The 14,655-nt window shown below is 30.9% G+C and overlaps 1 protein-coding gene and 1 long non-coding RNA gene across 2 annotated transcripts; one reads left to right on the top strand and one right to left on the bottom strand.

Annotated features, from left to right (window-relative positions):
- Positions 1–2,271: 2,271 nt before the first annotated feature.
- On the bottom strand, positions 2,272–3,457 carry LOC120089233 (uncharacterized). Its single transcript, XR_005485098.2, has 2 exons — positions 3,015–3,457; positions 2,272–2,595 (listed from the first exon to the last, which is right to left on the bottom strand). It is a non-coding gene; the product is annotated as an uncharacterized LOC120089233 (long non-coding RNA).
- A 6,492-nt stretch (positions 3,458–9,949) lies between these two features.
- Positions 9,950–14,328, top strand: LOC150033292 (putative beta-1,3-galactosyltransferase 2). The gene is made up of 11 exons (XM_090305936.1): positions 9,950–10,277; positions 11,169–11,265; positions 11,393–11,457; positions 11,548–11,759; positions 11,929–11,992; positions 12,420–12,492; positions 12,627–12,747; positions 12,830–12,917; positions 12,991–13,116; positions 13,211–13,320; positions 13,883–14,328. Exons 1-11 carry the CDS (start codon positions 10,165–10,167, stop codon positions 14,029–14,031), a joined length of 1,218 nt encoding a protein of 405 aa, XP_090162062.1. The 5' UTR covers positions 9,950–10,164; the 3' UTR covers positions 14,032–14,328.
- The last annotated feature ends 327 nt before the right edge of the window (positions 14,329–14,655 follow it).

Here is a 14,655-nt window from a genome sequence, read left to right as displayed (position 1 = left end):
AAATTCAAGACTAAAACTTCAAAAGGGTTATTTTTGTCATTTGCCCTTGTTTTACCCTTCAGACTAGTTTTAGGCTTTGGTTGAGAGGAAGGAAGGAAACAAAAAGAAGGTAAAAAAAGGGGGGAAAACACACACAACCTGAAAATATTTGGTTGGATTGGTTGGGTTGACTCTTCAAAATGGAACCAAACGGGTTGAGATTTGACCAACCCGAAAATTCGCAGTGGTCCAAAAAATTCCCACAACCTGACCTATGTATACCCCTAATTTTTTTTTTTTTTAATTTGGTCATTAGGTTTGAAATTTATACTTTTAATTTCAATTTTTTTATTAAATACTTATTTCTGTCTTTGACGTTAATGCCTATTAGTTAATTTAAAATAATTATGAAGTAAAAAAATTAAAATTATTTTAAATAGTGTTGAAAATAATAAAAGTTAATTAATTATAATTCTTTTAATTCTTTTAAATAATGAATAGATATTAAACTGAAAACCAAACGTATGTATTTAGTGAAAAAACGAGGTGAAAAGTGTAAATCTTAAAACCTAGAATTAAATTGATAAAAAAGTAAAATATAAAAGGTAAATTGGAGCATTTTGAAACTTAGAGACCAAATTGAAATCAAACTCAAAATTTAAAGACTAAATATAATATTTTGAAATCTGGGAACCAAATAGAAACTAAACGAGAAAACCTAGTAACCGAAAAAGTATTTTCCCCAAAGTTTTGCAATTTACCATAAAAACCTGCTAGAATTTATCCAATAACAAATTGTATGCTTTATTCTAATTATTATTTTTTTACTTATTAAATTAAACTCTAAATTTCAATAACCAAATCTTGAAGTAAATAGTTAGTCTAAACATAACTCAATAGATTAAAATATAACTGTCAAAACGAGCATATCATAAAATTTATAGCATCACCTTCAAAATTAGAGATTCAATTCTTTCACTTCACATATTATAAAAAAAAAAAAGATTAAAATATAACTATAATTTCGTATTCTCGACCAAAAGATTAGAATTGGAATATATTTCTTTTGTTTAAGTAATTAATAGTAATAAAAAAAATTGAGGGTACTATTGTACTTCAATCTTTGGGGAATTAGGGAGAGAATCCCTCACTTTAGTGCTTTCAGCTTTGGGGAATATTGGGTAGAAAGATTGAAAAAGGGATATGAGGGAAACAGGGAACAAAAATTCCTATTTGTATAACACATTTTTTCAATGCCCATCAACTTTCTGTCCTTGAAAAAAAAAGAGAGACAGAGAGAGAGTGAGACATTTTGACCTTAACTATCTTTTGACATGTTTCAAAAATAAATAAATAAAAAATAAAACTACCTTTTGACCTATTATGTAGAATCAACAATACAATACATAATAATTCTAGGATAATACTGGAATGTATTTGAGGTAATACCTATCTTTATGCACCATACTCTCATCATTCACATAAAAAATTATTAAAATATTTCAAAAAACAAACAAAAAAGATTTGTCATATGTCAAATTATAATTGAATAATTTGATAGGATACGCAAAGATATCCGAGATGCACATAGTATTTTTCATAATTCTGTGAATGTAAGTATACTAAATAAGTATTAAAAATATCGATGTGGATATCAATATCAAGAATTCAATTTTACAGATATTTCGATAGATATGTTGATAAAATATTAATATTGACAAGTATTCCTATAAATAAAAATATATATTAAATTAAGTATTTTTTTTACTTTCAAACTTAGTTATAAATCTTGTTTTTAGTTTATATCTCCATATTGAAATTAATATAATATATTTTATTTTAGTATGCTTTTGCATTCCTATCGAGTATTTTCATTCTTAAAGTAGTGACATGTTTCATACAATTTTATTTCATTACTTAACATACATAACATGTATATAATAAAGTAAAGAAATTATTAATAACATATATCCATCCATACATGATTATGCTATTAATATAAATGATATAATATCAAACTATATATTATAACATTTATAATATAAATGATACATGATTATGCTATTAATGCATGCAACCATATATTATAACATTTATATTACATGATGCATGAGTATGCTATAAATTAAATCATGCAACTATATATTATAACATTTATAATATAAATGATGCATGAATAATGCATAATCTATGGTGGAATTTTACTATATGACATATATTATGACATATAAATATATAAATAAAATAAATCATACATCATATACATAATTTAATACAATCATTGGATCGGGATTAGACTCCTAAACAATTAATTAAATTAATATAACAATTGTATTAATTTAATTAATTAAAAGCAGCCAATTATTACATAAATAAAAGTTAGTCGGTTCAAAACAAGCGATTCGGGATTGAGCCGCACGAACCGGACCGTCCAGCATCCGAACCGATCACGAATCGCTCGAACCAAGCGAATCGGACACGAACCAAGTGAGCCACGAACCAAATCATGTGCAAAGCGGTTCGTTCTTTCTGCCTCAGAGCGTTGCAACGCTACTGTAGTACAATTGCGAATTCAATCGAAATTCCTCCAAATTTGGCCTCGTTTTCTCCAAAAATCTATCGAATGATCACGAACGACATAGGACGATTAAATTGCAGACTCTATCGCTTTAATTGAGCCTAAAATACTGGGCCCTTTCAAATCAAAATGTTTAAAAAATAAAGCAGTAAAACCAAAATCCAATCCCAAAACATCCAAAAATTGCAACACATTCATTTCATACATTCATCAACATAGAAAATGCAAAAACCCATCAATCTTGTAAAAAAAATTGGAAAAAATGAAAAATTGAGACAAAAAACCACCGCTCTGATACTAATTAAAGGAATTGTGAAGTTTCGTAGTGAAAGTGGGGATCGACCCAGTTTTCAATTTTTCACATAACAACTAAATTTACAGAATCAAAATATAATTATGTATTCATTCTAAAACTCACAGCATGCTTTAAGAGAAGGAAAAAGGGATTGGATCATACTAACTCTTGAAGCCAAAAACTTTGCGAATTCCTTCACGATCCGGTCACGAACTCTTTGAAGGAACCAGTGAAGGCCCATTGCAGAAGCGAGGATCGGTCCCAAATTCCAATTTTTACAGAACATTGAATTTTATGAAAACCAAAAGAAAAATTATGCATTAAATCAAAATTACAGGATGCATTTATAATTTGAGAAAAGAGATTAGGAAAGAACTAACCCTTGAAGATTCAATCTTCTTTGTGTATCCTCTTCTCTAAAATGTCACGAAGTGCAACCGTACTCGAAACCTTAATTGGCCACCACCAATCAAAACCTCCTGTATTTTCTATAAGAGAAGAGAATCTGCAAGAGGTGTGGGCTTTGCAGTATTTTGGATAAGGGTGTGAAATTGAGAGAAGGAGATGGTGAGATCTCTTTTTCTCAGAGAATTTTTTGTCTTTTTTTTTTTTTTTTTTTTTTTTTTTTTTTTTTTTTTTTTTTTGTAAAACTTAAGAGGAAGAAGAAGATAACAACTCCTCTGCACTCTCACCCACACACATGTAGTAGACTACAACTCCTTCCAAAAATATTTTTTAAAAATAAATAAATTAAAGAAAATTTATTTTAATAAAATATTATATATATTTATATGATAACTACTTTATCATATAATATATATTAAACTTTATGTTATATCAAATATAACATATAACTATAGTTTAATATTGTATCTAATACAATATAACCTATAGTTTTCATTCTCTCATTAATACATGGTATTTAATATAAATCTCATTTATACTAAATTTAATTATATGAATCTAATTCACATAATTAATATTTGAATCATATTTCAAATATTTATTTCCTCTCAAATAAACTTTATATTATAGTATATCAAATATATTATAATAATTATATCATATACAATTAAATTAAATTAATTATATAACATATAATTAATTCCCTCAATTAATTTGAACAATTCAAATTAATCCAAAATTGATTCTCATTTAATCCTTGTTGAGCTACAGAGAGGATCTCATGGACCTATAGCTTGAGGCTCCAATGGTACTTGAATAATTAATTAAACTCTTTCATTAAATTATTCAACATCCATTAACTGTCGGACACTCTATTAAAGACCGACAACTGCATTCTTCACACTACAGATATATTTCTGTATCCATTGGATATAACCGGTCAATAATGCGATAACCTTTCACAAATTGTTCATAAGTACAAATAGGCCAAAATTACCGTTTTACCCTTGTAGTTACATCTAACTCCTTAAGTACCACTGATCCCTCTAATAAATAATAAATCATAGTCCAACTATGACCAAACCCTTCTTAGGCTAGAAGAGGGTGTGGCCTCACATTGTTCAATCCCCAGAATCAGTCCTTAAGGGAGTAATTTATCTACTTATCCCGACGTCGGGGAAGAAATGAATTTCGTCTTGTGTAGTTGTGTTCTCAGCTCTCCAATCAGACGAATCCCCAAAATGGTAGGCTTATTGAGTCAGAGATTTGACCACTCTTACTCACACAAATCAAAGGACCACTTTTATAGGTAGAAGTTCACAACTTACTCAGGATTAAGTCATGTCACCTATGGTCATCCTGATGAAATGTAAGTCTCAATTATGAACGACGTTATATAATGAGACTAGTCATTTTGTGGTTCGGTCTTATACAAACTCTTTGTATAAAATACCCCTGCTCACATGTCTTCACATGAATGATCAGGATCAGATCATTTGTAGCACTTTACAACAATTATAATATCTACAAAGCGGGTCGTACTCATAGTATTACCAGGATAAGATATCAAGCCTTATCTATCTACTACAAACCATTTACGCTATCACTTAAACATGAATCCACCTGTATATTTCTACATACATGTTTAAGCTATAGATGATAACCAATATACAAGTTTAAGCTATAGATGATAACCTTGGATGTTAGTTTATTGGTTTGTGGGTTTAATGCTACTAAATGTCAAATAAAACATCTAATATTTTATTAAATAAATAAAATGTTCGTACGATATAATTAAAAACTACATGACCCTACAATATTTAATGCATCAACCCCACCACTCTTCAAATCTCCTCGAATAAAAATAACAATCTAAGATGGCTACACCAAGAGGTAATCCTCTGTATTCTTTGTAGGAGTTGAGAATTCACAAGAGTTGTGGGTTTTGCTAATTTTTGGGAGAGGAAGAGATTTAGAAGAGAGAACGTGTGTTCTTACTGGGAGATCTTCTTAAAAATCATAGACCAAAACTACTTCTATAGCAAAAGGGAGAAGAAGATCCACTTCTCTACTAACCTCCCACACGTCAAAAAACAAAAGAGAAAAAAGGGATGGGAGTTATTTTTAATAACTCACTCCCTTTAATTTGAATTTAAATTAAACACTTAATTTTAATTTAAATAAAAAATATAATAACTAATTTATCATATAACTATATGTTATACCAAAATATAACACATAACTTATAGTTTATATTATATCAATCTATAGGTTGTATTTCTCTCAATAATGTATAACATCTAATATAAATCAAATTTATATTTAATGCAATTATATGAATCCAATTCATATAATTAATATTTGAATCATATCCAAATATTTAATTCATCTCATAATAAACTTTATATTATAATGTATCAAATACATTGTATTAACTATATCACATATAATTGATTTAAATTAATTATATCATATATAATTAATCCCTCAATTAATTTGAACAATTCAAATTAATCCAAAATTAATTCTCAATATTCCCAGTTGAGCTACAAAGGGGACCTTATGGACTTGTAAATTGAAACTCCAATGGTACTTAAATAATTAATTAAACTCATTAGTTAAATTACTCAATATTCATTAATTGTCGGTCACTTCACTAGAGACCGAAAGCTGCACTCTTTGCACTACAACTATATTTCTGTCTCCATTAGATATAACCAGTCAACAGTGGGATGACCCTCCACAAATTGCTCGTAAGTATAGCTAGGCCAAAGTTATTGTTTTGCCCCTATAATTACATCTAACTCTTTAAGTACCACTACCAACTATGATCCAACCTCTCTTGGGCTAAGAGATGGTGTGGTATCACATTGTTCAAACCCTGGAATTAGCCCTTAAGGGAGCAATTTATCTACTTACCCAGACATTAGGAAATGAGTGAATTCTGTCTTGTGTAACTGTGTTCCCAACTCCCTAATTAGACAAATCCCTAAAATGGTAAGCTTATTGAGTCAACAATTTGGCCACTTTCACTCATATAAAGCAAATGACAGCCTTCATAGATAGGAGTTCACAACTCACTCAGGATTTAGGTCATGTCACATATGGTCATCCTGGTGAAATGTATGTCTCTATTATGAACGGCATTATATAATGAGACTAGGCATTTTGTGACCTAGTCTTATACAAACTCTTTTGTATAGAATATCTCCACTCACATGTCTCTATATGAATGATCAAGATCAGATCATTTGTAACACTTTACAACAATTGTAATATCTACCAAGCGGGTCATATTCATAGTGTCACCAGGATAAGGTAACCAATCTTATCCATCTACTAAGACCATTTGGGTTATCACTTAAACATAATCCACCTGTATGTCTCTACATACATATTTAAACTACAAATGATAACCTTGGATGTTAGTTTATTGTTTTATGGGTTAATGCTACTAAATATTGAATAAAATATCTCATATTTTATTAAATAGATAAAGTGTTTGTATATTACAATTACAAACTACAGGATCCACAAGATTTAGGACATCAACCCCAACAATCTCATGTGGAGTTATTGAAAGTTCAAGAGATAACTCACTCTCTCTAACAAAGTTGTTGCTCATTTTCATTATGCATCAATTCAAATCATCAAGATATTGATGTTTAGGTTTGGTCTCCTAACTTTGCTTAGAAAACAAGTTTTATAAAATATATATATTTTTTTAATTTGCTATACCAGTCATTCGTGGGGGATTGTTGAGAATGAATAAGATAGCAAAAGAAAAGACACCAATTAATTGTTGGTGATTAATTCCAAGAATTAATTTCAATTAATTCTAAAACCATTTTTAAAATTAATTTCACAATGATTTTTTGTTTTTGAAACCGATCTTACCTCTTCTTTAAATAACTCTTAGTTTTGAAAAGAAAGAGAGAGAGCAACTTTTATCTTTCCTATTCATATGCTTTTCCTCTAGATCTACTGTTTTCTAAGTATAAGTTTTATTGATTCCAAACCATTTTTGGCAAGTGCACGCCTAAAATTGTAAGCTGTGTTAACCGTAGGGAAAAATTAGCACAGCGATTAGCACCGACGTCGTATCGTAATTGCTTTCAAGACAGTAGTTCTTCTACAGTGCAACAATTTTTCGACATCTGTAAAAAAAAAAGAAACATGTCAAAACTATCAATATGTTTAACTATTAAATGCAAATCACATCAAAAGGTTAATACGTATTCTTACTAATGTGTATAAGCTAGCATTGTTTGTATTAAGATGTAAGATATAGTTTTATATTACCAGGAAATGAAGAGATTAAAAGTGATTAATGATACAAACATGGACATTAGTTCAACTAGTTAAAGTATAACTTATTCTACAACATTACCAAGATGTCTTTGTTTATATTCCAACTTTATAAATATTTTAAGTGTTTTGGTGAGAAACAAATGAAATTTACAGAAAAGTACATATTTGATTCCTAAGTTCTAGGTCTAATTTTCATTTAGTCATAGGATTTCAAAATGTTGCACTTTTAGTTAATTTAGTCCTAGATTTCAAAATATTAATTATAATTTTATCCGTGAAGTTTGAGTTTTGTTTTAATTTGGTCCTTAAATTTCAAGATTCACACTTTTAACTTTGAATTTTCACAAAAACTCACTTTCAATATTTAATGTTATATCTATTAGTTCATTTAAAAAAATTAAAAGAGTTTTAATTTTCACTATTTTTTTCATTACTACTAAAATTATTTTAAATAGTTTTACTTCATAATTATTAGTGAAAAATCTAGGTTAAAAGTGTAAATCTTGAAATGTGGGCCAAAATTAAAATAAAATTCAACTGTCAAGGGTAAAACTGTAATATGCATTTTGAAATTTAAAGACTAAAGTAAAATTAAAATAAAAACTTAAAGACTAAAAATGTTACATTTTAAAACTTATAAATAAAATGAGAACTAGACCTAAGGGCCCAAAAAGATATTATCTAAAAAATTTAAAGGGAAAACTTCTAGTACTAATGTAGTTTGTACTATTACGACAAATTTAAACTAACATATTAGAAATACCATTTGCTAGTTCAGTGATAAATCTGTCTTTCAGCTCATTTCGGATCTAGCTTCAAGCCCCACTCTTATAAATGTAGATATATATTTTTACATTTTCATTCCTTACCCTTCAATTTTCGGAAAAAAAACAATAATTACTCACTATCCCACCAAATACAGCTCGAAATTAAGAAGGAAGTCATCTACATGACTATTCAATTTCATTTTAATTTTTTTTAGCTTTTTAATTTCTTCTCCTAGTTTGTGAGAAGTACGTTTTTTTTTTTTAATTCTTCTTTTTAAGTTTATTATTTTATTTATATGTAATTAGTTTTAATATTTCAAATCATTCTTATTTTTTGTTTTTATTTTTTAAATTTCTTCTTCAACTTCTTCTTGGCTTCTTCTTCAATTTATTCTCCTAGTTTGTGAGGTAAGTTTTGTAATTTATTTTTTACTTCTTTGTAAGTTTGTTATTTTATTTATATGCATTTGGTTTTCATATTTCAAATCATTCTTATTAGTTTTAGGTTACAAACTTACCTCACAAACTAGGATAATAAGTTGAAGAAGAAGCCAAGAAGAAGTTGAAGAAGAAATTTTAAAAACTAAAATGAAAAATAAGAATGATTTGAAATATTAAAACCAAATGCCTATAAATAAAATAACAAACTTAAAAAGAAGAAGAAAAAAAAACTTACATCACAAACTAGGAGAAGAAGTTGAAGAAGCCAAGAAGAAGTGGAAGAGAAAATTAAAAAGTCAAAGATTTATTGAAGTTACATCTTTATAAAAATAAACAAAATAATTTACCATTGGGCTAACTAATGATATATATAAAGAGAATAAAGTTAAGGGGAGCCTATACTAAATTTGCCCGTGATCAGCGATTATTATAGACCGTGTGTTATGGTAATTTATAAGTTATGATAGTCTATATTTGGGATGAAGACTAGAAAATAGTAAATGCGGTAGGGAAAAAGAGAGGACGAATGGGAAATAAAAAAACACTGTAACAAAAAAATTAAAATAGTAATATTGTAGTTGATTGTAGATTATAATAGTTAAAAACATCAACTATTATAACTAGAGCCCCAAACATAAATGAACTATAATAGCTCACTTCACCTACTTGAAATTTGTGGCACACACATCTCTCTATAGATAACAATTTTTTTTTTGAGAAAATCAATAATAAATTAATAGTATGATTGAATTTAATAAATATCAAAATCTGAAATTATATAAACTAAAATTGAAGAAATTTTAAAAAATAACTCTGAGAATGATATTTTAATTTAATTAAATGAGTTTTGCCAAAATAAGATTAGATTAACTAAAATATAAAATGTACTATTAATGTCAAAGTAAGAGGTTTGATCTTTGTGTTGGATCCGTTCCCTATATTTATCCTTAAAGAAAATGAATTTTTTTTTAAGGAGGTTAACATTTTATGAGGACAGTTTGGTAATTTGGCAGTATTGAGAAAGATGACGGCATGTCAGTCTTCTCTCACACCTCTCCCTGTTCAATTCAACTTGCCTTCTCTGCAAAGGCGCGATCCATTTTCTGCCATTACAGTGTTAGAGAGAGAGAAAGAGCAAAGCAAAAGGGACAAAGAAACGAACAAACTAGAAGTAGAGAAAAAGAAAAAAAACCAAGGCTTTATTCTCATTACTGTTCATTCTCAACCCTTCTTCTCTTCCTCTGTTTCAAATTCCTCCTCTGCTCAAAGAACTTCAAGCATTTGGGACCTCCCTTTTGTCTGTTTGCCTCGATTCGGTTTGATTCTTCTGTTACTTATGGTTATTTTTCCGACGAAATTGCTGGTTTCGAGTTAAAAGACGAGGTAACATGTCTTGGAAAAGCAAGGCGGATCATCATTCTTCAAGAAGTGTTATATCCCAGAAATGGACTCTGTTCCTTTGCTTGGGATGCTTTTGCTCTGGAATGCTCTTCACCAACAGGTTTGAAACTCCGATTATTACTTCGAATTCCTGTTTCTGGGTAATAGTTTTTGTTGTTTGTTTTCGCCTCTGTGAAATGGGTTTAATCTTTGTTTCTTGATTTCGTGCTTAGTTTTCAATTCTGGGATTCTTGTTGAGCTTTGTGCCTTTCTGGAACTAAAATTGTGCTAATATTTACATTGTTTAAACTTCAAAGCTTGTTTCCTTCCCGATTTCAGAAAAGGACACGATGTTTGGGAATATTTATCCTCTTTTCACGACGTACCTTGCTTTACTCGGATGATCCAAAAGGACGCGTGTATTGAGATTTTGTTTTCTTCTTTTTCATTTGGTCTCTCTCTCTCTCTCTCAATAATGAATTGGAGTTTGGTGGGTCTCATGTTTTCTTCTTTTTCTCTCTTTTTGTGATTCAATGGCCTAGGAATTAGTAGTATCGGTAATTGCATACTCAACTTATTGTTACTGTAACTCTAATTATTTTGTTTCTCTTTCCCATGTATGAACAAATTGCTAGACTGTGGTTGATATTACCACAGGATTTCTAGTACTTCTAATTTTTGCGGTGAATTCTATTCTAGCCACTTTTCAATTTGCAGCATGGAATGAAATGATGATTTAGAATTGGTGGTTAAGTGTATTGGGGCAAATTAATTCTTTCAATAAAGTGATTTTGAAGTGTAAATTATAATTGAAGAGGGAGCTTTGTTTTATAAATGTTATTTGAAGCTGAAGTTCCTTTTTGTTATATCCTTCAGGAATCTCCTGTGTCTATGTATCCTCTATGTTCAATGTTCATTAGAGTACCAAGAACCTTTTTTATTTGTTTTTGTTTTCTTTTCTTTTTAGGAAGATGACTCCTGACTGATGATGAAACAATGGATTTTCTTGCAGGATGTGGACCATTCCTGAACATAAAGACATGGCACGAACAACGTCCGTAGAAGCCGAACAATTGAAATTTGTTTCAGAGGGTTGTGACCTTAAAACTGTATGCATCTCCAAATTTCTCGTTTCTTCAGTGCTATAATGAGCCTGCTAATGTAATTAATCTTACTCTGCATCCACATATTAAATTCTAATTCTTCTTCTCCTCCTCCTTTTTCTCTCTCTCTCAGAAGGAAGTCAAATTTTCATCTAAAGACATCTTTGGCAAGGTTTTTAAGACACATAACGCTATACAGTAAGTCCTTTTTTATTGTTGGGGGGAAAGGAGTTTTAAATAGCCGAATGCACTTTATCTATAACTAACTTACAAGGTGTTTAAATGCAGCACATTAGATAAGACAATTTCTAATTTAGGGATGGAATTAGCTGCTGCCAAGTCAGTACAAGAATCAGTCCAAAGCAGTTCACCTTTATCAGAAGATTCAAAGCAGACAGATACATCAGGAAGAAGAAAGTATTTAATGGTTGTAGGAATCAATACTGCCTTTAGCAGCAGGAAAAGAAGAGATTCTGTTCGGGCTACCTGGATGCCTCAAGGTTTGGATTTCTTTCCTGTTTACTTTTCATAATTGTTCATTGGTTTTATCTGATTTTGTATCATTCTTTCTAACTATGTTAATCTGTTTTCTCATTTTAGTTGATCTCATACTATACTTGTTACTTCCATCTGACTGTTGCTTCTGTTTTTGCATTTTGTTAAAAAAAGGTGAAAAGAGAAAGAAGTTGGAGGAAGAGAAAGGCATCATAGTTCGCTTTGTCATTGGCCATAGGTCGCTTTCCTATCCTCTTCATATTCCCTTAAATGTCCGGTTCAAATTAGGTGACATTGAATAATGCTTAAGCATGCTTTATTGTTTGAAGTACTTTGCCTTCTTCTCAAGAAAATTACTAGATCTCATAAAATGATGGAACTTCTGATTGGCATTTGCTGCAGTAGTTGTTTAAGAAGATTTTCTTAAACTGTTTGATTGCTTTTAATGGAAGCCAAAGCATGTGAATGCCCTGATTTTATTATCCAATTTTCATAACGTAATTAATATTGGAGTCCGCCATAGATTGACTGAAGTTTGATTTACAGATCCTTTGAATCAAATAGATAGAAGTTTGAGCTAAATAAGATTACGCCTCTGAGTGGCTGATGCTCATTTTCCTTTAAATGGTTCTTTACTTAATAAGCAATTTCCCCTTCTTATATAGTGCCACATCAGGAGGTATTCTTGACAGAGCTATTGAAGCAGAGGATAAAAAGCATGGAGATCTCCTTAGGCTGGTAATATTTTGTACCTATCTTCCATTGTTTCTCGAGCTCCACATGTATAAAATAATTATAGAAGCCACTTTTTTCAATCCTCACTTCGTCGAGTAATTATGCTCTTCACACATGTTTACCTCATTTGTGAGCAGGACCATGTTGAAGGTTACCTGGAATTATCAGCAAAAACTAAGACATACTTTGTTACAGCCGTTTCTTTATGGGATGCAGACTTTTATGTGAAAGTCGATGATGACGTTCATGTAAATATTGGTATGCTGATTCTGAGTGCAATGTAGAATAAAAATTGAATGGAAATTGAGTTTCCTTTATGCATTTCTATCCTTTGTCGCAGGAACGCTTGGTCAGACATTAGTCAGACATCGATCCAAGCCACGAGTATACATTGGATGCATGAAATCTGGTCCTGTCCTTTCGCAAAGGTGAGATTCTCTCTCCTTCTGCTTCCCACTTTGCAGTCAATATTGAGCTAAAACTAGATCAACTGTCATTCAGGGGAGTGAGATACCATGAGCCAGAATATTGGAAATTCGGAGAAGCTGGAAACAAATATTTCCGTCATGCGACGGGACAACTATATGCCATCTCAAATGATTTGGCTACTTACATTTCAATAAACCAGTAAGCTTCAAGCACTTGATGAAACTGAGAGATGGTCTTTCATTGTCCAATTATATATCTCAACAAATATTTTGTCTATTATATCTCATCTCAGGCATATTTTACACAAGTATGCTAACGAGGATGTCTCCTTGGGTTCCTGGATTATTGGACTTGATGTCGAACATATTGATGATCGGCGACTCTGCTGTGGTACTCCACCTGGTAAAGTTCTCCCACATTCTTTTTCTCTTACCATTGTGCTAGTATGATGCTTATTTTTCGAGGTAAGAAAAAAGCAAGGATTTGTCCATGGAAGGGGAATTTCAGTTAGGTCTAATTTGGTAACCAACTAACCATTTTGAAGAAGAATATTGGTTCAGAAGTCAAATCCAGTGTTAGTTGGCCCCAGTTGAAAGATACTGCGTACCAAAATCATAATTGGAATTTAATAGAATTAGAGACCCTTACTATTTGTCTTCTATTGAAGGTAGGAAATTCCCATCCAGTGGGTGTTGCAGATCTTGACCAGAATAAAGTTTACATTACCAAGCTAACCATAATCTTGTACTGTAAATCTGACATCCTAGGGGAAAACAAATTTCCTTCAGGATCACATTATTATGTATTTGAAACTTGAACTGGGAGAAAAACCAAATCAAATGGCTGATAAAGTTTGGTACATAGTTGGCCCTGTCACTAAAACTCTACATATTTAGAAGCCAACTCTGACTTCTGTTAATGTGAGAGTATCATGATTTGAGTTGCAAATTCTTTTCTGGTGCAGATTGTGAGTGGAAGGCTCAGGCTGGGAACATTTGCATTGCTTCGTTCGATTGGAGTTGTAGCGGTATCTGCAAGTCTGCTGAAAGGATCAAGGAAGTCCATCGACGGTGCGGAGAAGGTGAGAATGTACTCTGGAGTGCCACTTTCTGAGTTACTGCATGGACTTCTTCCATACGAAGAAACAATGATGATGAGTTTGTTAACTGTTGTCTGTAATAGACAAAGCTTGCTAATCTTGTAAGAATACAAAGATTTAACATACAAATAGAGAGATTGCTGCATGAGCCACCTCCAATTTTGCCAAGGGTAGGCTGAATCGGCAGCTTTGGAAAAAAAAAAAAAAAACACATTCTTTGTGGCTATGAGGGGCAATGTGTAAGTTAATAGTTCCCTTTTGTCATGAAAGACATGATATTAATAAATTCAATACCATGGCTTTACCAGATCCCCCCACAGCCTCTTGCATCAAATTTCATTTTTAACGAGAGAAAGAATACAAAAGAGAGCTAACAGGATTCTTGACAGTTTAGCACCATTTGTTTCATACATATTGTGGTTGCTGTGTATTTTCCGTATGAAAGACAAAAACTCTTCTAAAATCTTTGAAAACAACCCAACTGACCATAACTTAAAGTAGTGAAGCATTAGTGTCTTCAAAATTTTGCATCTTTAACTAGTTTTGAAAGCAGTAAATGGTAACTAAGTAGTCAAGCATGAGTTTAAAAGCAGTAAGTAGTCAAGCAGAACTTTAAACAACAATATTCCAGAAGATTC

The sequence above is a fragment of the Benincasa hispida genome, chromosome 10 (assembly GCF_027475165.1).
Source record: "Benincasa hispida cultivar pf3 chromosome 10, pf3_genome.v1.1, whole genome shotgun sequence".
In the NCBI taxonomy this organism is placed as follows: Eukaryota; Viridiplantae; Streptophyta; class Magnoliopsida; order Cucurbitales; family Cucurbitaceae; genus Benincasa; species Benincasa hispida.
The sequence above is the reverse complement of the archived record's forward strand: the minus strand, read 5'-3'. Positions and strand labels throughout refer to the sequence as shown.

Bases quoted from the DNA above. Each gene is read 5' to 3' on its own strand.
- LOC150033292 (XM_090305936.1), top strand. From the start codon at position 10,165: ATGTCTTGGAAAAGCAAGGCGGATCATCATTCTTCAAGAAGTGTTATA. The intron at 11,993-12,419 runs GTCGCTTTCCTA...CTTCTTATATAG, and splicing joins CGCTTTGTCATTGGCCATAG to TGCCACATCAGGAGGTATTC. The intron at 12,918-12,990 runs GTGAGATTCTCT...ACTGTCATTCAG, and splicing joins GGTCCTGTCCTTTCGCAAAG to GGGAGTGAGATACCATGAGC.